Raw genomic sequence first — 27,389 nt, 5'->3', positions numbered from 1 at the left:
TGACAGCTCAGAGCCTGGAGCCTGCTTAGGATTCTGTGTCTGCCTCTCTCTCTCTCTGCCCCTCCCCTGCTCACATTCTGTCCCTCTGTCTCAAATAAATAAATAAACATTAAAAATTTTTTTAAAAAATAATAAAAAAAAATACCAAAGCCAATTCATATGGACAGAGAGCCTCTAATTTTTCAACTCTTTTTTCTTATTAATTCTAGTTATATTTAGGCTCTGGTAATCTAGCTGTAGACTCAAAGCATTGCTTACCTGCACAAAGAAACCCAAGATAACGTGTAAAGTTAAAAAATTACAACCTCAATGCAAAGATGCAAACATTTTTAACTGTCTCCAAAATAAGAAGACATACAGTAAGTAGATAAAGTCTGGATATTTAATCCTTGACACATAGACGAAGAGAAATACTGTTGTGGAAAACTCTTCCAGATGTTTGTTAACAGTGTCTGGGGTCAATAAATGCTTCTTGACTGACTTGAATGGTGTAGCCTTGGGCAAGTTACTTAACCTCTAGGAGCCTTAGTTTCCTCATCTATAAAATAGGGAAAATAAAAGTGTCCTATCAGGGTGGTTGTGAGGATGGATCTAATCAGTCAGTACATGTGAAGCACAAGAACAATTTGTGGCACAGAGGGAGAACACGTAATTGTGTGTGAATAGTTATGATCATCATGCAGGTGAAGGAACAGGGAGATTCGTCTCTCTCTCAACCCACAGCCATGCACAGAACAGAGAGAGAAAGCATCTGTTCTGGTGGAATTTTGGAGACCAATTCTAACTTGTCTGAACTTAATCGATTCATTTTAATGATTGGAAAGTAATATTTTATTCATCCCTAGTTATTTTATTATTTTAATTTTACTAAAAGATATTCTTTCATTCTGTTTTTGGTACCAGTATCTAAATTCATGTAAAGGTTAGACGTAGCTAAGAGCATAGCTGAAAAGGTGAGCTTTGAAGCATTCAAATTAGACCCATCTACAAATTTATACCTTGATCTGGTGCTTACAAGAAAGCAGGCATTTGACAAAAGCACCTTATAAAAAATGTGTATAACACAAGGTTCTTCACTGATGCTGACTGCCACCGTGTACATCGTTTCTGTAAAGCCAAGAACTGATAATCACAAGGAAAAAAATCTTAACCTTTTGATTTTATACAGAAGTTGTTAGGAGCACTTTTTTAAAGACCTTTTTAAGGCTTTTTTTTAAAACTACTTTTTGTGAAAGGTACAATTTTATGAAAAATGCTTGTAAATGTATTATTATCAATTTTGTTTAATATTCAAAATTGTATATATAATGAGTAAATCTTTTAGTTTTAAATATATCAAATAACCCCTTTAATACTATTATGCTCAAAACTCATTTCACAGCAAGAGAGTATAACATATATGAGGGGAGTACTTGAACATGTTCATATGTGTGTTCATTTTTATTTTACAGATTAGCAAATTCACATTTAAATACATGAAAAATAAAAAATATAGCATCATCAAATACACACATACACATTATTTATTCTCTATTTTGAAACCCTGTGCAATCCAGAAGCAGATAATTATATGTAAATAGCAAAACACATATATATTAATTATATGTTAAAGTGCTAAGAGATAACCTGATATATTACTATATAATTAAGCTGTTACATTTTCATTCAGAATTATGGTATAAATCTATGTTTATATGGTTAAAATTAGTTAGATATATAATGTGAATAAATAAATAAGATAGAAGACATAACTTGTTTTTTCTTATTAAATACTGGTTAATTAATCTACTGCTTGAAACATTAACTGACTTCAAATTTAATTAGATAAGAAAGAATGCCATTGATAATGTCACCCAAATTGCCTGATAGCTATTAGATTTTTCTCAAAGCAGCAAAAATTGTGAGCATGAAAACTGATTGAGGCCTAAGTATATATAAGCCCCAATGAAACCTTTGTGTTTACCAATAGAGTTTTATTGGTATAAATTTCAGTTTTCATTCATTTAGCACTAAAAAAAGTGAACTGTTGCTCTAGTGAGTGAAGTTCCACAATCCTACAGCTGTGACAGCAGCTTTAGAAGCAGACTTTCTGTTTAAATGTCTTGATAGTTAAAGGAATCCTGGGACTTAGTGACCTCCCAAGGACTGTCCAGCCCTGGAATGTCGCATGTCTGAGTGCAATGCAGCAGGATCCACGTCTGGGCATAGAAGCTGGATTAATAGAGTTTTCTGTGTGGTCTGAGACCTCAGCCTTAGCTCACTTCTTCCCACTAGGCTGGGAGGTTATTTATTCTCTCTAGGCTTTCAACAAAGCATTTAAGTTTATTTGTTCATTTTGAGAGACAGAGAGAGTGAGAACGTGTGTGCACGCACACACACACACACACACACACACACACACACACACGAGTGGGGGAGGGGCAGAGAGCGAGGGAGAGAGAGAATCCCAAGCAGGCTCCACACTGTTAGCGTGTGGAGCCCGACTCAGGGCTCGATCTCATGAACTATGAAGAATCATGACCTGATCGGAAATCGAGTTGGAGATTTAACCAACTGGCCCATCCAGGTGCCCCCAAAGCATTTTTAAACACAAAGATGAATGAGATCTGATCCTTACTTAATAACAGCTCCCAGTCTGGAAACATGTTCAAAAAAAGTAACAAAAAAGCATGATTTGGGAAGCCTGGGTGGCTCAGTCGGTTAAACATCTAGCTCTTGATATCAGTTCAGGTTGTGATCTCACGTGGGACTGAATCTCTTTTCTGGCTCCATACTGGGTATGGGGCCTGCTTGGGATTCTGTCTCTCCCTCCCTTTCTGCACTTCCCCTACTCACTCGGTCTCTCTCTCAAAATAAATAAATAAAACATTTTTTTTTTTAAAAAGAGCATAATTCACTATGGTAAATGCTATTACTGAGTGCTTATGCCAAGAACCATATAGTATCTTGCAAAATGTCAACAATCCTATGAATCACATGTTATTCCTTTTATTTTACAGACAAGGAAACAAACCTAAGAAGGTGAAATACCTTATCAAGGTTGTTGTTGGGGCCAGGATTTACAGATATGGTTACCAGCTGTCTATGAAGATACCATTGAAGTGTTGACATGAGAGCTGGATTTTGAATAACTAGGATTTTATGAAGGATACAGGGATAGGAAAGCATATACAAAGGCAAAGAGAATTTTTTAAAGCCTCTTCAGACAATGTCAAGGGCTGCTATGAAGGACTTTGAAAGATAGGCTGAGACCTGAACTCTTTGCACTTACTTCATCATGATCACCATGGCATGGTTTTAAGCAAAAGAGTGACACACTCAAATCTGCATTTCAGATTCATCCAATTTGCAGTGATAGTAGTGAGGCTTGAGCAGGGGATCTAGGAAGCTGGAGGTGGGATGAGCTGATGAGGGGCTGAACCATGGCTTGATAGTGAGGATGAAGGAAAGGAGAGGGCTCTACAGGAGAAAACCAACAGGATTTTTTTTTCTTTTTTTTCTTTTTTTTTTTTTTACTATTAGATGGAAGAATGGGAGGAGTCAAGGACTAGGCCAAGGTTTCTAAATCGGACTAATAAGTGAATAATGACTATTAGCCAAGTTAGGGCATGTGGGATGAGAATGCGCCAGAAGGGCAATAATGATAGAAGTTGCCCGTAAGATACTGGATGGGCTATTTTGAGGCAAACTACTCTGACAGATAAAGTAAGATCTGTCCTGATCTAGGCCCAAAATTATGGCTGGAAATGTTAATCCATTGTGTGGATAGATTTTTCAAATATGTATATTTGAATGTTATCTATGAGATTTATATACATGGAGAACAGGGACACCTGGGTAGCTCAGTCGGTTGAGTGTCCAACTTTGGCTCAGGTCATGATCTCACAGTTCATGGGTTCAAGCCCACTGACAGTGCAAAACCTGCTTCAGATTCTCTGTCTCCCTCTCTCTGTGCCTCTCTCTGTGCCTCTCTCTCTCTCTGTCTCACAAAAATAAATATTAAAAAAAATTTATATACATGGAGAAGAGAAACTACTTGAGGATAAAAACTGAAGCTTAGAAATTTGAGCCTTAAGGAAATACTGAGCATTATGGGAAATTCTGTTGTCATTCAGGGATTCTCTAACGTAGAATTTCAGTCTGAGTGTGCAACCTCAATGACCCACCCCTCTTCTAGCTACTCCCTTCCTTCCATGAAAAAAAAAAAATCAAAACAAATCTATTTGGTAAAGTATTATTCCAGTTTTTCTTAACAGTTTGTCATTCTTCCCCAGACCCAAAAGGAACTCAAAAATTACATACTCACAAAAAGATGTTAATTCCACCCAATCATGATGTGCACATTGCTTGTTTTGCAATCCATTGCCTCAGTAAGGCTGCTCCACCCCTGCTCGTTTGGACTGCTGACCCAAATAACATTCTGAGCTATCAGGGCTGGGTGTTCTCTTTCTCTCTTTGGCTCTCTGTCTTTTTAATCTTGATTTTGACCTTTGGAGGATACCACAGATCCAGATAGATGCAGCCCTATTTTTTCATGTGCTTAGATGTGTGTGTATGTGTATACACTATATACATACATATATATCCCTGTAACTCTTATTCTGTCTATGCCAAAAATAAGGTTTTCTTGTAGGGAGGGTAAATATGTAAGATGGTTGAACTTGCAGATTAATCCAAACTTATGTTTTCTTTATGTTTTTAAGTTCATTTATTTTGAGAGAGGCCAACAGAGAGTAGGAAGAGAGAGAATCCCAGGCAGGCACCATACCTGTCAGTGCAGAGCCCATTGCAGGGTGCAAACTCACAAATTGTGAGATCATAACCTGAGCTGAAACCAAGAGTCCAGTGCTTAACTGACTGAGCCACCCAGCCTCTCCAGTCCAAACTTATGTTAAAAAGGCCCTTAACTCAAATGTCTCATTATTTTCACCAAGGTTACAAACTCTTTTAAACTGTGATTCATTCAATAGCAGATTTACAGCCTGATTTTGAGGTTGACTCCTTTTAATAATCCAATACCAACAGACTCTAGGAAAAAGGAATGAAAGGGCAGGGGGAAAGATTTTTACCAGATGAACACAGGAAGAGTTTCAGCAGAGGTCATGAGAATGCTGTTGTTTTGAGTTATTTCCATCTTAGGTGTGTGATTCACTCTGGCATGTCCTTAGCCCGCTATGTATGGGTGGTGTCTACAGGCTGAGAAACTAAGGTCTTTGGGCTCAATAGGTTTTTCTGATTCATCATTGTCACATTTGTTTCCAAAACTTTATCTTCATCATTTTAGTGTTTTTCCAAATTTAATGATTTAAGAGAAATCATTAATGGCAGTGTTCTTTTTATTAATATCATCTTTGTTTTCTATGAGTTTTTTTTGTAACACTGGAAGGCACTTTTCAGATCAGCAAATAAATTTATTTTTTCTACTCTGAGTGGATTACTTTTCTCTTATGAAAGATTTAAAATGTATTAATGCTAACACTCTTTTTAAAATAAAAATATAGTTTGCATATCATATTGGTGTCAGGTGTACAAGATAGTGATTTGACAATTATATATGTTATGAAATGTTCACCACGATACTCTTAACACTCCTAACTTTCCCTGTTAATAATAATTCATCTGAAGGATTTTTTTATTTTGTCACATTGTACTGCATAACATCCTGATGAAAATAAATTCACATGGGTATTTCTGGAATTTTGTTGTTTATCCTGCTAATTTCCTCTTATTAAAGTAATACATGGGGGTGCCTCAGTGGCTCACTCAGTTAAACGTCCAACTTTGGCTTAGATCATGGTCTTCTGGTTTGTGGGTTTGAGCCCTGCATCGGGCTCTGTGCTGACAGCTCAGAGCCTGAAGCCTGCTTTGGATTCTGTGTCTCTCTCTCTCTCTCTCTCTCTCTCTCTCTCTCTCTCTCTCTCTCTCTGAAAAATAAATAAACATTTAAAAATTAAAGTAATAAATGAATCATCCATCACAAGATTTTGAATACCAGATGAATTGTTTGAGAGGACAGTGTGTGAGTACTTTGTTGACATACTTTCTTTTCTCCATGTTATAGGTAATTTAAAGAAGGGAGGGTGTGGTTCAAATGTTTTGGAAGCAACTGGGAGGGATTGAAACCACCTGTGAGTGGATCCTGGTATTGCTCCCCTCCCCGACCAGAGGCAGGACCTGCCTGCAGCAGTCTTTCCCTCTCAGACTGTGATAAATACAGCCCAACAACCTACCTAAAATGAGATCTTCCCTTTTTGTTATCCCATCTCTGTTCACTGATGCTGTGTTTGCATCCTCCCTGACTCAGACTTTTACACACAGCCCCACACCTCCTTACCTTGCGTGGTCTGACCCCAAGCATTTACTGAATGGCTTCCTTGGATTCAAATATATGCCTCCCTGCCTACATGCATGTACACTTGATTCTTTCAGGTGTGTCTGCTACTTAGGAATGTGCTAGTTCCATGGTCTCGTGGCCATCTCTTGTTGAAGTCCCCTTCCTTGCCCTTCCTGGCCATCCCGATTTTTTAGCTACCCACTTTGTCCACTTGGACCCATGGAGACTAGTTTGGTCTGAGAAAATAGAGTAATAGAGTCTAATTGTCGCTCTGACAAAGTGCCTAGGGCTTGGTTGAGTCTTGGACCAAGCAGATTGGAGAGAGGTCAGGGATGGAATTTCGGGCTGCAAGGAACCTTTCTCTCCATAGCCTTCTCTTTTCGACTTACTTGTCCATGGATACAGCTTTTGGGGAAATAAAGAGATGAGACAATTATCCAGGGACCAGGCTTTTATTAGATTGCTTATATCTGCGGTTTTTTTTTTCTGTTTTTCAGATGGGTGAGTCAAATGAAGATATAGACCAAATGTTCAGCAATTTGCTGGGAGAGATGGATCTCCTGACCCAGGTAAGATCCTCTTTTTAACTTGAAATTAGTAAAAGATGGGTTTACAGTATTTGATTTTAATATGATGAGAGAGCTATCTTTAAAAAAAGAACAACTGGGGGCGCCTGGGTGGCTCAGTCGGTTGAGCGGCTGACTTCGGCTCGGGTCATGATCTCGCGGTCTGTGGGTTCAAGTCCCGCGTTGGGCTCTGTGCTGAAGGCTCGGAGCCTGGAGCCTGTTTCGGATTCTGTGTCTCCCTCTCTCTGACCCTCCCCCATTCATGCTCTGTCTCTCTCTGTCTCAAAAATAAATAAACGTTAAAAAAATTTTTTTTTAAAAAGAACAACTGGAAATTGACAGTATTGTATGTAATTTATGTAACTATAATAGTGGTGGGGAATAAAACAAAGCTGTTTTCCTGATTATATCCTCGGAGTTCAGTTAATTGAATACATTGGTCACATATATGTTCTGTTATGGCAGTTCCCATGCTCATCATGTTGAAATATTTAGCCAATAGAGGAATTTTTCCCAAGTAAACCTTCAAAACTATCATCACTGAACTATTTCCCCTGCAGTTACTAGCCAAGACCAGCCAAGCTTGGGGTACCTGAGTGGCTCAGTCAGTTAAGCATCTGACTCTTGATTTCAGCTTAGGTCATGATCTCACGGCACGTGAGATCAAGCCCCGCATCATGCTCTGTGCTGACAGCACAGAGCCTACTTGAGATTCTCTCTCTCCAGCTCTCTCTGCCCCTCCTTGACTCATGCGCACACTCTCTCAAAATAAATAAATACGCATTAAAAAAAAAAAAAGACTAGCCAAGAAAATCACCTGAATCTTTAAATTTTTAGTAAAGATTCTTTACCGATCTTTGAAGGAATGCTACATTTTAAAGGGTGAGTGGAAGTTATCATGGCTTCTGATTAGACTAGAAGAACTTAGTCCTCTCAGAGTAGCATAAAGACCACCGAGGCAGCTTCACATCTAGAAAAAACTACTGGAACCAGGACTAGATTAACTCAGATAACCCCTATTTTGGGCTAATTGGAGCCCAGGGGGCTGCTGACCTGAGGGCCAGTGACCCAGGTTACAAAGTCAGGTAAGCATTAGCATGTCTTATAGTGTTCTAATAAATGCTTCTTTGATTCAGAGCATAGTCAGCTCATCACTTTTCACATAAAATATTATAATAAGAATAATCCAGTATTCCTAAATAAGAGATCTGAAAGTTTTCCAAAAATAAATTAAGAATAGTCTGTGTTTTAAAAAACATTTATTTCAGGAAAAACAAATCAATTTTAGTTAGCACCTACTTAAAGTTTGTGTAAAATTCAAGAAAGCTTAGACACTATGAAGGAAGAAACAAAATATGAGACACTAAGCTAAGATGAAAGGGGTGCTGATTAACAGTGAGTGTTAGGATGGTAACCACACTCCTGTCAAGGAGGGGACTAAACATGGGCCCCGAAAGGGAAGGGTTGAGTGACCATCTGTGGTCTCCCTTCATTCATTCACTCACTTCTGCTCCAGTTGGAGGAGTGATTGTTCTGATTGGTTGCAGTCTGGGGTTTTCACAGGACCACAGCTGAGTGTTGTTACTCTAACTGAGGAATGGGGACAGGACCCCTTGTAGTGTCTTGAACCTGCCTCCACTCCAGGCCTTTCTGGTGTTTTCCCTTTCTTTATTGTGCTCATGTGGATGTAGTCACAGGGCTTGCTTGGCTAATACACTTCTCCCAACAGGTAGGCCTCAAGATTTCACAGTAAACAAAAAGCCCCACTTTGTCCTTGAGTTTAAAATCTAGGCTTAATTTCAGCCATTATCAAGTGCACTTTGACCTTACTGGGTATTTTTTGGGCCATTAGAAAAGCTGTATTTTAATCCTCATTTGTGAATTTTGTACATACTCTATTATTTGAAACTGCAGTGTGGTTGAGATGGTTGGATTAACCATATGCTTCCTAATTTCCCAAAAGAGCAAAATTAAAGGAAACTAAAATGTATTAAGGTGATTTTAACTTTTTTATTTTGAAATAATTTTAAGCTTAGAGAAAAGTTGAAAGAATAATACAAAGAACTCCCATTTGGGGCACCTGGGTGTCTCAGTTAAGCATCCACCTCTTGATTTTGGCTCAGGTCATGATCTCATGGTCATGGGATTGAGCCCCATGTCAGGCTCTGTGCTGAGCATGGATCCTGTTTGGGATTCCCTCTCACCCTCTGCCCCCCCACCACACACAAACACACAAGTGTGCACATGCACACGGTCTCTCTCTCTCCCAAATAAACATTAAAAAAACAAGCAAAAGCCAAAGAATTCCCATTTACTTTTCTTTCAAATAGCTCATTAACATGTTACTCCATTTGCATTATCATTTCCCTCTGTCTCTCTCTATATATACACTTATGTGTGTTATATGCATGTGTATGTATATATATATATGTTTACATATGTATGTATATTTATGTATATAGAAATTATGTTTATGTATGTATATCTATGCATAGAGAGACATAAAAGCTAGAAACCAGTATATATACTGACTGGATTTTTTATGCAGAAGGGGAGCCAAGCCATTTCCACTATTTGTATGACAAAAATTTAAATATACAAATATCCAGGAAAATATGAAAAAGAAGAGGTAATGATACATGAAGACGGATTCATGAAACAGATTTAGATCCAAATATATACAAGAATTTAAAATATGATAAAAGTGGCATTTTAAATAAGTAGCAAAAGGAGATATTTAATAAATTGTGTTGGAATAGTGTCTGGAAAATGAAAAGCTGAATTTCTTCTTCATACCTTACCCCAAAATGAGCTCCATGCATCAGAGATCTAAATATATGAAATATATCCATAGAAGAAAACATGAGAAAAATGTTTATCTAATCTTAAGATGTAGGTAGCTTTTCTAAGCAAGATATGACACCCCCAAGCCATGAAAGAAAGAAGGAAATACATATATAAAAAGTTTAAATACCTACATGGAAAAAAACAAATAAATAAATTCTGAATTCATATTGATACCAAAAATAAATAAAAACAACAAAAACAAAACTGTTGGTCACCATTGGAAATTGACAGAGCATTAACTTACCACTCTGAAAATTGATAAATAAAGAGAAAGAACCAGGCATTTGCTTTAGTCTTTCTATAGTCTTAGTTACACTATATTTCAGACTAAACAAATAATTGGTGAGAGAAAGTTCTTCTTTATAGTAAAGTTCCAGGGACGCTTGGGTGGCTCAGTTGGTTAAGCGTCCGACATCACCTCAGGTCATGATCTCACGGTTCGTGGGTTCGAGCCCCACATCGGGCTCTGTGCTGACAGCTCAGAGCCTGGAGCCTGTTTCAGGTTCTGTGTCTCCCTCTCTCTGTGCCCCTCCCCCACTCACGCTCTGTCTCCCTCTGTCTCAAAAATAAATAAACATTAAAAAAAATAAAAAATATAGTAAAGTTCCAATTAAACGTTGAAAAGGAATGAAGAATTAGAAAGTCACCATTATACAACATCTGATGAAATACACACTGAAGCATATGATTTTTAAGGTTAGTGAGTACAGAGCAATGTTCTCAATCTTTACTCATTCACATATCACTTTCATGATTTTTGTCATGTTGCAACCCACTGTCCTATTATTCTCTTAATATTTGTCATTAATTGGTTTTTAAAATTAAACTCTGTCTCAAGTAGATGTTCTAATTTGATTTTTTCTCAGACATCCAAAGGAGATACCCAATAATTTAAATTTTCATTGCGTTTTTGTATACCACCTAAAATCATTCACAGGCCACACCAGACACGTAGAGAACATGCTACATTCTTTATTTCATTTTGGGCTTTGAGTGACTTTCCTAGGATAAAGGGAACTCCTTCTGGAAATCAATTACCTTTCTTTTTTTCCTTCTCTCTAACTGGAAGCCTGTTTTATCACACATGTATGTATTAATATTTTGTTAGAGAACTACTTCTGATTTCTTTGAATAGCATGGTGATTATGTCCTGAGCAAAGATTAATCAGCTACCCTAATTGTGATGTTAGACTTCTTAGTCACGGTGAAGGAGCTCATTGATGAAATTCTTTGTACTTTTCTTTGTTCTGGTATTTGCCCCAATGTTTAATCAATCAACTTCCTCTCTTCTCCACAGTTTTGCTTATTCTGTTTTTCAGAATGAATTCTGGGTCTGCAGTCACTTTTCCTTATACTTTATCCTTAATACTAACTTGCTTGGGTTAATTTTTTTAACTTCTTAATTAATGGTCTTTTTTTGTTTCTACTTATAATTGAGGATATTCCATTGTTTTATTCTCAAACGTATAATAATTCGTTTCCTTCGGACATCTAAGACATGAACAAGGATATTATTTACCAAATCCAATTAACATCAAAGGATGCACTTACTATCATGAACATGTTCATGTTGCAGGATGGGGGAAATCACCTCTCAAACTATAGACATAAAAACATTTTTGGAAATTTAGATTGTATGTGTAATATAGCTTTCAAATCATGGAGGAAGTCACCTTTTCAATCCAAAGCTTTTATTTACAAAATTGATAACTTATTCTGTCTTAATTTATTTTTAATAAGAGTTTTATTAGATAAGAAAAAGCATAGGGGCGCCTGGATGGCTCAGTGGATTGTGTGCAACTTCAGCCCAGGTCATGATCTAGAGGTTCACAAGTTCAAACCCTGCATCAGGCTCTGTGCTGACAGCTCAGAGCCTGGAGCCTACTTCAGGGTTCTGTGTCTCCCTCTCTCTGCCCCTCCCCAGCTCTTGCTCTCTCTCTCTCTCAAAAATAAATAAAAACAGTTTAAAAAAAGAAAAAGCATAATATTTTATTATGTACTGGCAGATTCATCCTGAAACAACTTTGATCTTCCAAGTGACTAGACATTCCTTTTCTTTGATGTCGTTACTTAAGTCCTTACAAGAATTACACACGATATGTGTCACAAATGCACCATTACAGGAGATTTATCTGTTATTCCTGAAAATTAACTATCTCATGCTCATCATTCTATGTTGACCTGCTGTTTCAAGGTATACCTTGTAGAACCATTTTGATGTAGTCATTTTCTGTAGGGGTAAAAAATCACATAAAGCATTTTTCATGTAAGAATACAGTTTTCAAAGAACATATTTAGAAAGAAAATGTGTAAACAATAAATGGTTTTGTCTTAATGATTAAAATATACTGCAGACATGTTAATGTGGTAAATAACTTTGAGGACGGGGATCTATTTTCACAGAGTTTAGGAGTTGACACTCTTCCTCCTCCTGACCCCAAACCACCCAGAGCTGAATTCAACTACAGTGTGGGTTTTAAGGATTTAAATGGTAAGCAAAATAATTTCTTAAGTAATTTGAAATCATAACAATGACTAACATCTGTACAGAACTATGATTTGAAAACAAAAATGTAAGGAACCTGGACATTTTAAACTCCTGGATTTTGGCTTGTGTTTTATGGTGTTTGGATTAAATTGGGGGGCCAAAAAGATATTTTTGCCTACAATGAAAGGGAATACTATCCTGCATTTATGTAGAGTATCAAAGCAATTTTTTTTAAGTAAAGGGAGTTTCTTCCTAGTACTAAGAACCAAGAGTAAGAAGCTACAATAGAATAAAAAAATATTAATAAGGAAATGTCCCTTCAAAGATAATAATGAACTATCCATTTCAGAATGTTTGATAATATATGTATGGGTGCTTCAAAATATATTTTAATTGATATATAATTAATATGTATTTGCTCTGTTTTTTATCTTCCCTGAAATCATCACATTATTTTATTAACAAAAATCTGTCTTCTTATTTAGTACGAAGACAATCTTTAGCCCATGTGCTTTTTAAAACTACAATGAATCTTGTAGTAATTGCTTCCAGTGAGAATGCACTGCAACTCTTGAAAAAGCTTTTCCAAAGACGTGCAGTACCCACCAAAAAAATGAAAAACAAAGTAATAGAGAAGCCCAGTTACAGAAATCCAGAATTCCAAGTTTTTTTCTGCCACTGGGTTTCTTTGTTTCTGTTATTTTTAGTAATTTTTTTATAAACCTTTAGGTGCCAATGCCTATACCCGGACAAATTATAATACATTTCTTCTGACTTCTTTTCCCCCCTTCTTTTCTGTTTGCCATATAAACTTAACTATTCCTGGCAGTTATTTCCATCATGAGATTGAGTGATGGTAACATTCATGACATTTCAAAAGAAGCAATACACCTTGGTAAACTGTCTGACATTAATAAATAACATATACTTGCACATATGAACAGTGCGGGTTTTTGCCTAATCACACTCACCATGGCTGAGTGCTTTAATCAGTTCAATTAAAAGAATTAATCAATACTGCAGTTATAGACGACTCAACTACTGCCTTCTAAGCACTCAGTACCTAGTATCCAAAAATTACTGAAAATGACAGAAACAAAGAATCCCCACAATAATATAGTATTGCTTAAGTATAGTCACGAGAAACTCATGTCATTAAGACTAGAAGATTAGACATATCCATGAGGCACAATTTGGGTAGAGGACAAAACCATTAAAAACTACTTATGTGTACTGAAAATTAAATGTGTTGGTAATTAGAAAAGAAATAGGCTTTTTACTGTCTTCACTTAAAATGTTGCTAAAATAAGTTAAAAATATTTTGCCCAAAGTCATTCAGAGAGTTAAAGACTTCTGAACAGAACCCATTCAATTCTGTATTGCTCACTTCTGTATTGATATAGTTAAGGTTATGATTTTCTTTAGAAATTGTTAATATGAGAACTGTTATGGGAACTCTGTCCCTAAAATTTTTATAAAGGATTAAAATAATTTGCTCATATGGCAACAGTCACAACATAATTGCTGACATTAAGAAATTATGAATATACTTCATTTGTTCTACATATATTTTCTTTGAAAATTTTTAAATTAATTCAATTTTATGAAGAAGTTATATGCAAAAATGGCTTAGAAGAAAATAAATCCTTTTTACACATTTACTTGAGTCCAAGTGCTATACACTAGAACTATCAGCATGAGTATAATATGCTACTTGGTATTTACTATGATGGTGTTTGGCAATAAATTATTTCACAGAGCTTCATGGTCGTTGCTGAGTAAGCTGCATTTCCTCATTCCACTTCATCCTGCATGTAGCAGGTGACTCTTCTTCCTCATGAATCCCTTCCATACTGCCCATCCTGTGTTCATTACATTTGCCATCCAGTGAATGCCTGCTTACCAAAGCACTCCTCTAACAATGCTCACTGACACCACTCCCCCATAGGCCCCACAGTCTGTCAGCTTTCAGGATCACATGTCCAATCACCGATCACACATGGAAGAAATTCCAGTGAGAACTGTCCTTCCTCACCCTCACTCTGAAAATCCGTGTCCGTGCTTTTTTAAAAGTTAACTCTCAGCTCACCGGCTTATGAAGTATTTACCACTTAACCTAGTTCTTTAAAATTATTTTTTACCTCTCAACCTCCTTAGTGCTTTATTTCCTGCTGATAATCATTAATCACTCTTTCTTTGAATGTGAGAGTTTCCGTAGTTGGATGGTGTGCCTACAGAAGTTCTATCCTTACCACAAGTCTCAAAGCATACTAAACCCCAGTTGATTGGGACCTACTTTCTTCCAAATAGATTTATCATCGGTACTCTGTCTGCTCTCCTAAGGCCTGGGGAAAACTCCCCTTCCATCTGTTTCCAACATCTCCCCTCCCCTACTTTTCTAAAACTCTCAGCTCTTGCACCAGAATATACAAGAATTCCTATTTAGGCAACTAATCATGTGCTTGGATCTGACTTTGTAGCTAATCTGTGAGGGTAGAAAATAAGTTTTTCTCCTTTTATGGGGGGTGGGGGGTGGAGGAGAACTTCAGCTTTGTTGAGGTATAATTGACAAAATTGTAATACATTTAAAGTGTACAGCTGTAACTGACTCGATATATGTGTGCGTATAGAAGAATTTCCTCCATAGAGTTAATTGACACATCAACAGGGGTGCCTAGATGGCTCAGTCCATTAAGCGTCTGACTTTGGCTCAGGTCATGATCTTGCAGTTTGTGAGTTTGAGCCCCACGTTGGGCTCTGTGCTGCCAGCTCAGAGCCTTGAGCCTGCTTCTTTGCCCCTCCCCCCCATACTCTGCCTCTCTCAAAAATGAATAAACATTAAAAAAAAATGAACACATCCATCACCTCACATGTTGTTGTTGAGAATATTTAAATTCTACTCTCTCAGCAAATTTCAGTTAAATAACAGTATTATCAACTATGGTCACCATGTTATACATTGGTTCCTGAGACCTTATTCATCTTTATAACTAAAAGTTTGTACTCTTTCGCCAGCCTCTCCCTGTTTCCCACACCCCCCTGCCCCTGACAACCCGTACCCAAATACCACTCTTAAAAATGACCTTCTTAAAAATCACACACACACACACACACACACACACACACACACACACACACAATGAAGTATTACTCAGCAATCAAAAAGAATGAAATCTTGCCATTTGTAACTGCATGAATGGAACTAGAGTGCATTATGCTGAGTGCAATTAGTCAGTTGGAGAAAGACAAATATCATATGACTTCACTCATATGAGGACTTTAAGATACAAAACAGGTGAACATAAGGGAAGGGAAGCAAAAATAATATAAAACAGGGAGGGGGACAAAACCTAAGAGACTCTTAAATACAGAGAACAAACAGAGGGCTGCTGGAGGGATTGTGGGATGGGGGGATGGGCTAAATGGGTAAGGGGCATTAAGGAATCTACTCCTGAAATCATTGTTGCACTATATGCTAACTAACTTGGATGTAAATTAAAACATAAATATTTAATTTAAAAAATGAAAATTCTTTAAAAAATGGTCTTCTTTCTGTTTTCCCAGGTAGAAATTGTTACTTTGATCATTAACGTGGTGATTTTTCCTATCAGAGTCCTTAAATGCGCTGGAAGACCAAGATTTAGATGCTCTCATGGCAGATCTGGTAGCAGACATAAGTGAGGCTGAGCAGAGGACAATCCAGGCACAGAAAGAGCCCTCTCAGAATCAGAATCATCCAGCACCCCTGAACATACCAGATTTCAGCGGTGCAGCCGCTCTTGGTTATGGAGCAAATGTTGCTGTAACTAGTGTTAGCCAGTATGAGGATGATTTACCACCTCCGCCGGCTGATCCCATGTTAGACCTTCCACTGCCGCCACCACCTCCTGAACCTCTCTCTCAGGTAAGTGTGTGGGGCAGGGATGGCAGGACTCTTGACCTCTGCTACCCATGGTCTTTGACTTTCTTCAAAATGACAGTTACATTCATAATTACCTAATTTCTGAGATACTTAAACAAGGATACTGAGTACGTTTGTTGCAAAGCCAGAGTCCTCCATAAGAAGACACATTGGTGTGTATAAAGAACATATTGGGGACATACTCAGGAATTATTATAGCTCGGCTTAAGTTTATATTTGTATGCGACACTCCCTGATAGTACTCAACCTTTTAGGGTAATGTTTTATTAACTTGGCATGAGCAGTGCAACCAATTTTATATCATGTCTCTGTCTCTGGTGCTTGCCCAGTATGTAAAGAATTGAAAGCATTCCTCACATACTTCTGAATTGAACTAAATGGAATTTTGTAGAATTTGGCTACCCTGTTCAGTAGAGCAAATATATCTATGAACTATTGGTAATCTCGTAGTTGGGTGGAGTGAGGGTGGAACATTTACTTACAAAAATCAAAGGGCTTTAGGAGCACCTTGGTGGCTTAGTCAGTTGAGCATCCAACTCTTAATTTCAGCTCAGGTCTCATTATCCCAGGGTTATAGAATTAAGACCCGCACTGAGCCCACACATTGGGCTCTGCACTGAGTGTGGAGTCTGCTTGAGATTCTCTATTTCCTCTCTCTCTCTCTCTTTCTCCCTCTCCCTCCCTCCCCCTCCCTCTCTCTTCCCTCTCTCTCTCTTTCTGCCCCTCTTCCCCACTCATGTGCTCTATCTCTCTCTCTAAAATAAAAAAAATAAAAACAAAGGGCTTCAGGCTCATAAAATATTTTACTCTCTTTTCTGCCTGCTCACATGTGTTTGTCAGTGTTTTCTTGGTGAATTATAAGTTTAGGTTTGAGTTTGAGTCTTAACTTTTAGAAAACTAAGGACCCCTTTAGGAATCAAATAAAAACTAAGACTCACAGAAAATGTATGCTGATCCAGAAAAATGTATATAATCTCAGAGAGTACTCAAATCCCTTGAGATCCACCTGTAGATTCCTCAGGTTAGACTCCAGCTTTGAGCCACTCAGAGATTTCTGTGGACTAAATATGTGAAGCTCTTTTAGAGTCCTCATTTTATCTTTGAAGTTACTATTTCTAAGATACAAAGAGTGACTGCATTCTACATCTTTGGGTTAAACATTTTTGTTATGGTTATTTAAATTCTGAAAATCAAATGTGAAATTCGGTGCCTCCTAACACAGCCTTTTGTCAACATAAAGTAACTAACACATTAGCCATGGCCCAGGTACTTTCTCACTGCTGTTCTCTAGTGGATGGTGTTGAATGTCTTGCTGTTTTACAGGAAGAAGAAGCAGCCCTAGCCAAGGCTGATAAAATTAAGCTAGCATTGGAAAAACTGAAGGAAGCCAAGGTCAAGAAGGTAAACTATGAATCACTTTTGCATGGGGCAGTTAAGTTAATGACATTTACGCTTAATGGAAAAAAAAAAACAAAACTAAAATTTCTAGTGGTGTTTTCCAAATAGGTATAAATTTTTTTTTTTAATTTTAGGACAGATAATTACATAGTTATTCTTTCTGTGACATCAGTTGGCTCATTTGTGATTGATAAAGAGGGATCTATTTAATACAAATGTGGAAGTTTCCAAGTTTCCACCCCCAGGGCTCCCTCCCCTGGAGGCACCCTCTTGTTCTGCTCAGCTGTCATGTAATAGCAAGTGGTGCCACCTTCTGGGCCCACTTAACTGGGTCAGAGCTTCGCTTCCATTGGCTTTCCCTTAGTCAGCATTTCCCCAGTTGCTTTTGTACATTTTTCATCACCCCTGAGGCAACCTCCAGCCCCACTGCCTGCCCTAGATGTCCTGGTTATTTCCTGAGATCTCAAATGTTTTGACTAGTGCTCTGGGTTCAAAGTTGCATATATTTTGAGGGATCTGTCTAATCCTATTCTCCCAATAAGCCTGCAGTTTCTTTGTGTGTTTTCTGCAGACTGTAGGCTTTCCAGGAACACATATATTACATTATCATAGAAACACATGTATTTAACCTCAGTAGAATTGCATACCTAATAACAGCTAAGTGTTAATGATAGTTGATTTGGTAACTTAGAAGAAAGATGAAACAATCTTATTTCACTTCCTGAAGCATATGCCATGTCTGAGACCACTTAAAAACTTCTTACTTCTAGCTGGGTAAATTGTTCTTTTCACAGAGCATAAGACCTTATATTCCTGCAGTACCTATCAGGGTTCCTTGGATGAAAGTGTTCAATACATGCTGAATAATATTCAGTAAATAGTCCTTGACTATCCCTGGGTTCAGACATTCAAGATTCATGTGTGAAAGTCTTCCCAGATCAGTCTGGCTCCATTCATTCTAAACATGCATGAAATTCTTTACCATTATTCTTCCCAGTTCTCTACATGTGATTAAATTCTATGTCAGTTATTGGAATCATACATCCTCAGCTGCCTTGCCCTTCTGTCCCCTTGTACTCATCTCATTAAGCCCTGGCTAACTCCAGCTCTCCTCCTACTCAGTCTGCCCCTCACCAGTGCTTAGGCTTCCCAACAGTGCAGGCACTCTCCCACTAACCTAGGAAACAATTTCTACCTGTTCTCTCCTTTAAAACTTCCAATACCTTCCACATCCACATTCTCTCAGCTAATGATGTTGCTCCCTGTTGCAGTGAGAAAATAGCAGGATTTAGAAGGAAGGTTCCATAAGCTCTTGACACATTTATCTTCCTGCCTGCCTGCACCTGTGACATAGAGTCCATAGTCTTTCCTGTAACTGTTGATGAGCTGTCGTGTTTCGGAGACCAACTTCTCATGGGCTCCAGTTCCCATCCTGTCTTCTTGCCCCTCCCATGCTAAAGCCTCCCATGGTGCCCCATCTCACACAAAAAAAGCCCAATCCTCACAGCAGTTTGAAAGCCCCTAGATGGTCTGGCTGCCCGCTGTCCCCCACCACTTACCCCATTCTTGCTACCTGGTCTCACCATTGGTCTTCAGACACTCCAGGAATGCTCTGGCCTCAGGACCTTTGCACTTTACAGTGTCCTACCTCAAAAGCTCTTCCCCAGATACTGGTGGGTTTTCTCTGTTCCTCTCCTAGGTCTGGTCACCTTCTCAGGGAAGCCTTCTGATCTGACATTGCACTCACACGTCACCACTACCCCCACCCCTTCCCACTTTCTTTTTCTCTTCTGTGCTCGTCACCATCCAGCATACTATCTACTTCTATTTATTGCCTACATCTCCTCCTCACTCCCACAGAAGTTCCTCCAGGGATTTTTGTGTTTTCTTCACTGACACATCTGCATCCCATAGAACAGTGCTGGGTTTACAGATATACTCCAGTTCAGGCCATGTCTCTTCCTGTGTAGAGTTAAATTCTAGAGAGGGAGTAAGTGTTAGGAGGAAAGTAAAGCAGAAAGAAGTGATGGAGAGTACCTGAGCCACTCCTAGGTGGACCTAGTGATGGGGGAGGCCTCTGTGAGGAGACACCACTTAAGCAAAGACCTGGGCAGCAAGAAGAGGCCAGCTCCCCCTGCACACAGTTGGGGAGTGTCCTGGGCAAGCTGGGTGGCCATTGTTCAGAGAGCCATTGAGTAGGAGGGAAAGTTGAGGAGGAGTTGAGGTCAGAGAGGCAGGCCAGGCCACACAGCCTCACAGACCCAAGGAAGAGTCTGGAATGTATAAGTGCATTGGGAAGCCATTTGAGGGTTTTTAACCAGGGAGAATATCTGGTTTTCAGAGATCATCCTGGATACTTCATGGAAACTGGAAAGGATGACAAGCAGGGTGGCCTGTTCTACAGCCCACATTAGCACAGTGGCTCCCTGGACATAAACGTGGGCCACAGTGGGTCACTAACTTTATCTGTAGGGTAAAAACACAGAAGGAAATGAGTACAAAGAAAATTCACAATTACTTAAACTATTTTAAAACACCAGACTGTTTGTGAAAGGGGGGCCACATTGGCTATATTTTCAGAGGGGAAGTGAAAAGAGAAGTCGATTGTTAGATAAAAAGGTAGGACAGCTAGCTTGCTCAGTCGATTTGCTTCAACTAGAGGTTAAGAGACTGGGAGGAGATAGCAGCTGTTTCCTGCAGCGTATCAGAAAGCCAGAGAACTTCAACCATAATTTAGGTGAAGTAAATTGTAACGGTAAACACAGTGCACAACCTGTCTTGATTCAACGAAGATGTCAAACAAAGCCACTCTGTACGTTTGAGTTGTACGTTTGGTCTGATTTCAGACACTCCAGATACGTTCCTTAAAACAGAAACCTGTGAGCACAGAACATTAAGAAAATAACAGAGACAAAAATAAAAAATAAAAAAAAAGAAAATAACAGAGACACACTTGTACATTACTAACATGACTAAGATGTACTCATACATAGTCTGCAACATAGAAATGGAGTCTGAAGTACTCTGTAGTACTCAAGTACTCAAGTACTCTGTAGAGTGTTGACATCATTTTGGATTGCAAATGATGTACATACAGCTTACGTTACAAAGCTTTTGGAACTGGAAATGGGATCAGACTCACTCACTAACTTCATGTGTTTGTTCATTTGCTTTAAAGCTCGGTGACACAGGAGAGCAATTCCATGTGTCAATTTTATCATGGAATCAAAGAAAATGTATATCATTTTCTTTGTATATGATGTATAGGATCATGTATATGATTCTAGGATATTCTTTTATTTAACAACTTGCAAAAGAAAAAGAAGAAATGATAGAAATCATGAAGTTCTTACTGTAACAGATTAGAAAGGGGAGGTTTTTTTCATTCTTGAATCATTCTATCCTGTATCAAACAGTATAGATATGAAAAGCGCTCTGCTTGCTCAATCACATAACTGGGATGTAGCAATATTACGTGTTAGTGTAGCTACTCTTCAGCTTGTAAATGTGACAGAAGCTGTGAAGAATAGTAAATACAATTTCTTCCTGCTAAAAGTTGCCAGCCTTCTCTTGTTTTTTTTCTTTATTTTCCAAGTTCTGTAATTGTAGACATTCATAACTACATGTGGATTAAATTTAGTTTGCAACTTCTGCCAAAAAAAATAAAAAAAAGTTTCATCACTGTGAAATTATGTGATTCAGTTTTTGTCCCTCTATCTAAAAACAAAACAAAACACAAACATATGTTTTCTTTTCTCAAGAATACCTAAGCAAAAATGAAATGTGGTCAAACATCATTATTTTTTCCATCATGGAGATTAAGTCTTCTAAATTCTAACGTTGGCCGTGTTTTCTTAGGACATGTAGCTACTCCACATCAGTAATTCTCAGCAGAGGGGTTCCTGGGTGGCTCCATCAGTTAGGCATCTGACTCTTGATTTTGGCTCAGATCATGATCTCAAGATTCGTGAGTTCAAGCCCCACGCTGGGCTCTGCACTGACAGATTTCTCTCTCTCCCTTTCTTTCTGCCCCTCCCTCGCTTGTATGCACTCTCTCTCACTCTCTCCCTCTCAAAAATAAAGAAATAACCTTAAAAAATATTTACAAAAAAATACTAATAATTTTCAGTAGAGAGCAGTGGGTAGGCCTTCCACAGAAAATAAATCGTAATAAAGCCCGCTATTTGAGGATTTTGTGTTTCTGTACAACCCTCCATGCTTCATGCCTCAGGTCAGATGAATGTTTCTTTGACTTTGTGGCACTTGGACCTATCGTTTTAAATACATCAAAAGACAAACATACAGGAAAAAAGCAACCTTCCAACAAGACGTTTCTGGGCTACAGGTTTTATAGGTTTTCAAGGGAGAAAAAGTATTCTGCAGACAAACCTGGACTAAAGGTCTAATTTGAATGATCCTGTGGAGAGGATACGCACTTTTGCTGCCCTGATGTCTTATGTTTTCACTCTCAGTGTGCAACTGTTGAGAAGAAGGCATATGCTAACTTGTGGTTCCTTCGGGCCCCTCACCCAGATTTCTATCTCCACCCATACCCTGGGTTTCTGTCAGTAACTCTGCATAACAATCCACAAGATTGCGCTCTTCATCCTGTTCCCTATAGAACGTTTTGGAGATCAAATTAGGTGGAAGTAGGACAGGAGAGGCAGTTTCTCAGGGGCTCAGAACCTAACCCAAACTTTTGGGGAGGGAGAAATGTTACCAAATGTAACATTTCTCCAGACCTTCACTTTTTTAATAGTGGTAAGTCTCATCTGTGAATAACCAGTACAGACCCTAGACAAACAGAATAGGCAGAACTTGTCTTTATCTGTTTCACACTTCTCTTTTCAAGTTAGAATAGAAATGTAAGTAAGCAAGAGTGGTACCAGGCAGTTCTGGTTAGGGATGTTTCCAGGAATTCTCTGTATAATGTGTATAGTTGGAGACACCTCAGGCTGATGGTCAGTCAGGGCAGTGTTGTCTGGAAAGGAAAAGGTAACAACATCTGCTTCCGGCATGGCAATCAGAGATAGACTCCAACTTGATTGACTCTCACTAATGCTAATTCCCATGTAATTAGGTAGGATCAGTGATCTTGGTAAAGACTAAAATAAGAACACAGGGCTTTCTAGGAGTTGTAGGAAATCTTCCCCAAACATATGTGTGTAGTAAATTGGGGCTCAGTGGGCACATTTCCGCTGTTCCTTTTGAAGACTGGCTATATAGCACCATCATAATTACTTCATGAATGAATTATCTTATATTAAATCAGAATCATGGTCTCTCTGGAGTGGGGGGGGGGGGTCGGAATATTTTATAACTTTGACAAGTTGCCTGGGAAAAATCAGTGAAATCCTATGTCCTTATTGAAGATGAGTAAATTCTGCTCCCACCAAACCCTCCAGATTTGGAATGGGATAACTATCAATTTCACTGTGAACTCAGTGCAGTAGAATTTTTTTAAAAAATGGAATGAAAAGTAAATTTGATCATTAATTTGCCTTCATGCCTCCATAATTCATTTTGCTTAATCCACCTCTAATCTCAAAGATACTCAGCTATGACACAGTCTGTAACCCTCCCGTAAGGCCCCTCAGTTGTATTGTGTCGCTATGTACTCTTGACCTTCAAAAGAATTGTAGTTTAACCAACTTGATCTTTTCTGTATCTTAGAACTCTTGGGTTGCATGAAATAGGACTCAACTCCAGCTAAGCAAAAGAAGAATTTATTATAGACATGCTTTCAAACAAGAAATGCTTCTGGGCTCCTGGATGAACCTCAACAAGTATAGAAAGATATCAGGAGAGCAGGAAGTCAGCACTTCTTTGATCCTGTTTGTTTTCTGTCTGCTTCACCAGAATGCAGGGTCTCTGAAGGCTGGGCAAGGACTTTGTTTATTATGCGTTTTTTTCAGTTTGGGTTTTTTTGTTTGTTTTGTTGTGTTGGCTTGTGGGTTTTTATTTTTGGTTTGTGAATAGGTTTTTCCATCTCCATATTTTTTGCACCTTAAGCAGTACTAAGCATATGAGTGAGTTCATATTGAGTGACTTTGCAGGAGACCTTCTTACTTAAATTCACAGAAATAATAACAACTTTGAAACCTTAATCTTCATGGCCTTCTCCAGTTGCTGAAATTTACTAGCTGCCCTGTGGCTTTATCCTCAGCTTGTTGTCAAGGTGCACATGAATGATAACAGCACTAAATCGTTGATGGTGGATGAGCGGCAATCAGCCCGGGATGTTCTAGACAACCTTTTTGACAAAACCCACTGTGACTGCAGTGTAGACTGGTGTCTTTATGAAATATACCCAGAACTTCAAATTGGTAAGTCCCATCGTCAGTGTTAGACTGTGCTCCAAAAACCTGTGGGTTTGCTTTTTTATGGGTTTTGGTCTCTTATTAAGAAGAATTTGGTTCAAGACTATCAGGATTTCCCATAAATCACTCCCCTTATGGCAGATTCAGTGCTTGACTCTTCATTCCTTTGTGGTGAAGAGCCTCAGATTGTAACAAGTAGCCAGACCTTGGGGGATGTAAACACTATTATTGCCACCGCTGTAGTGGTTCCATAAGAAAGAGAAAGTGATAGGATGATACGACTTACTGCATGCTTAGTAAGCTGAACATATTGTGGGAGGGCCTGGGTATCTGTCAGCTAATGTCTCTTTAGAGTTTGCGTCTTTACACTATAGTGTAACTCTGCCATACATCAATGTTCATTTCCCCTTCCACCGTCCCCACTCACACTTTGTTTAGTTGAAGAGGCTCAGCTCCAAAGAGCAAAGGACAGTTGGTAGAATTGGAGTAAAAAAAAAAAAAAAAAAAAAAGTGAAAAAGCAATTAAAGAAATACTCTTGTTACTTCTCTTTGTTAAAATCACTCAGAACAGTTGTCTCTCTCAGGAGAGCTTGGTGGAATACAGAATTACCTGCCTTCAAAGCTTTCAGTGAATTTTTTTTTTTTAATGAATGAAATGGTGTACACTGAAAGAATCTCTTGAGGTATTTTGCAACTCTCTGAGTCAAATAGAGAAATGAAAGCCTTCCTGTATGTTTAGGTTTGGTTCAGATATGCGTATGTAGTTTTTAGTGTCTTTGGGGGGTGATGTTTCAGAGAACATATCACATGTCTCATAGCCTCCTTCAGAGTTGTTAAGCCAATTATTGCTTCATGGTCCTCCTTATGGATAAGATGTTTACCTCCATCTGAGACTGTTTAAAGTGAAAAGTAAAAATGCAGATAAGAAACAAGTGCAGTGGCTGGCCATTATCACGATATTGTATGGTCGTCTGCCATGTTTTTTTGTGGAAAATAAGTTGAAGACCTGACACTGAAGAAGAAACATAATAGGGGTGTTACAATGTGACATCATGGAAGAATTAGGAATTTCTAAAAACCGATGAGAAGAATGAAGCATTGTATTTAACTCAATACTAGCTTAATTCTCTGTTGGAAACCCTAATGTCTTGGGTTGGAAAGAATGCTTTTTCTTGTTTCATCAGAAAGGGTTTTTGAAGACCATGAAAATGTTGTTGAAGTCTTATCAGACTGGACAAGAGACACAGAAAATAAAGTGCTATTTTTGGAGAAAGAGGAAAAATACGCTGTATTTAAAAACCCCCAGGTAAGATAACTTGTATATAGTTAAACCATATAAAATATGGAGGATTTTTTTTAATGTCACCTGTGTACTAACAAACATCATTCATTGTCTCACAAAATATTGCAAATATATTCCTTTAAAAAAAACACACACACACACAATCCAGGGACACCTGGGTGACTCAGTCACCCAGTGTTAACTCAGTCAGTTAAGTGCCAGACGTCGGCTCAGGTTATGATCTCACAGTTTGTGGGTTCGAGCCCTGCATCAGGCTCTGTGCTGACAGCTCAGAGCCTGAAGACTGCTTTGGATTCTGTGTCTCCCTCCCTCTGTCCCCTTCTCTCTCTCTCTCTCTCTCTCTCTCTCTCTCTCTCTCTCTCTCTCTATCTCTATCTCAAAAATAAATAAACATTAAAAAAAAAATAAAGGAATGCCTGCGTGGCTCAGTCAGTTGAGCATCTGACTTCCACTCAGGTCATGATCTCATGGTTCATGAATTCGAACCCCACATTAGACTCTCTGCTGTCAGCACAGAGGCCTCTTACATCCTGTCTCCCTCTCTCTCTTCCCCTCACCTCCCTTTCTTAAAAATAAATAAACATTAAAAAACTTAAAAAAAAATTTTTTTTTGTTACGTTTCTTTATTTTTGAGAGGCAGAGAGACAGAGCATGAGTGGGGGAGGGGCAGAGAGAGAGGGAGACAGAATCAAAGGCAGACTCCAGGCTCCAAGCTGTCAGCACAAAGCCCGATGTGGAGCTCGAACTCATGAACCGTGAGATCATGACCTGAGCTGAAGTCGGATGCCTAACCGACTGAGCCACCCAGGCGCCCCCAAAAATTTTTTCACTTAATAAAAATACACAAACTCAACTCTTAGGTCATATGTAAACTATAATAGACCCTTAAAGGATTCAGAAAGAATAGAAACCATTTTGTTTTTTTTAGATCCAGCATCCAAAGCATATCTGTCTGTTTATTAATCCTCTTCTTCTGTCCTTACTTCTATTTGGCTACATTAATTCAATATACCTTGATGCACTAAGGGTCATGAATGCTTCATGTTTTAAACACTCTTTTTTGTTGTTGCTAATACTTGGTGCTTATTGATGCTGGGATTACTAAAGAGGGCACCTGGAAAATGTACCATTTATTGTGATTTAATTCTATAAACAGTCTACGTAATGAAAAGCATTATTCTCCAGGGAGCCTGGGTTGCTCAGTCAGTTAAGCGTCCGACTCTTGATTTCGGCTCAGGTCATGATATCGAGCCCTGCCCTGGGCTCCGTGCTCGGTGTGGATCCTGCTTAAGAGTCTCTCATACTCCCATGTGCTCATGGTCTCCCTCTCTCTCTCTCTCTCTCTCTCTCTCTCTCTCTCTCTCTCTCAAAAAAAAATTTTTTTAAAAAGCATTGTTCTCCATATTTGAAAAAGCTTCCTTCAAGTCATGTGTACAAGGATGTCACAGAAATACAGGCCTTTTCCCACTGTGGCCTCCAGCCGACTGTAATTGCATGAGGGTCATTAAGTCTTTTTTGGAAAGTCAAAGAACATTAAACACAGACAAGATCATTGGGGACATCCAGACACCTTTATATTTTACAGGTTAAAAAAACTAAGTCCCATATCACTAGAGGCAGAAATAGCAGGATACTAGAGCAGCTTTCTTGTGAGAAAATGCTCTTTCCCCTGTACTGTGCTTTTTTCTAGAGTCTTCTCTAGGTTTTGTGGTGGTGCACTGACAAGAAAGCAATTAAATACTATTGTCTTTGACAAATATTGAACAATAAAAGTATGGTTGATGCTTGAACAACACAGTGTGGGAGGGACGTTAGGGGCACCGACCCCCTATGCAGTTGAAAATCTGTGTATAACTTTTCACTCCCCAAAAACTTAATTACTGATAGCCTGCTGTTGACTGGGAAGCCTTACCAATAACATGAACAGTCAATTAACACATATTTTGCATATTAGATGTACTATTCAGTGTGTTCTGACAATAAGCTATGGAAAAAATATTAAGGAAAAAATCATAAGGGAAAGAAAATACAGTACTGTACTATATCCCCCCCACCCCGCCAAAAAAAATCCATATATAAATGAATCCATGCAGTTCAAACCTGAGTTGTTCAGGGATCAACTACAAAGTTTTCCAGTTGTAACTACCTTCAATGGAATGGTTTAATGCCTGTATTAGTTAGGGTACCATCTTAGCTTCTGTGACAAAGAGA

General features: G+C 38.5%; 1 protein-coding gene across 1 annotated transcript in view; it reads left to right on the top strand.

The window, feature by feature from the left end:
* APBB1IP (amyloid beta precursor protein binding family B member 1 interacting protein) overlaps positions 1–27,389 on the top strand; it is a 104,597-nt gene that overhangs the window by 30,890 nt on the left and 46,318 nt on the right. Inside the window, exons 2-7 of the mRNA XM_053895604.1 lie at positions 6,832–6,903; positions 12,151–12,238; positions 15,847–16,139; positions 17,481–17,558; positions 23,722–23,881; positions 25,060–25,181. Coding sequence (XP_053751579.1) covers positions 6,832–6,903; positions 12,151–12,238; positions 15,847–16,139; positions 17,481–17,558; positions 23,722–23,881; positions 25,060–25,181 — 813 coding nt within the window. The remainder of the gene's footprint in view (positions 1–6,831; positions 6,904–12,150; positions 12,239–15,846; positions 16,140–17,480; positions 17,559–23,721; positions 23,882–25,059; positions 25,182–27,389) is intronic.

Source organism: Panthera pardus, unplaced genomic scaffold, assembly GCF_024362965.1.
Source record: "Panthera pardus isolate Hobbes unplaced genomic scaffold, ASM2436296v1 HiC_scaffold_6, whole genome shotgun sequence".
NCBI classification, from domain to species: Eukaryota; Metazoa; Chordata; class Mammalia; order Carnivora; family Felidae; genus Panthera; species Panthera pardus.
The sequence above is the reverse complement of the archived record's forward strand: the minus strand, read 5'-3'. Positions and strand labels throughout refer to the sequence as shown.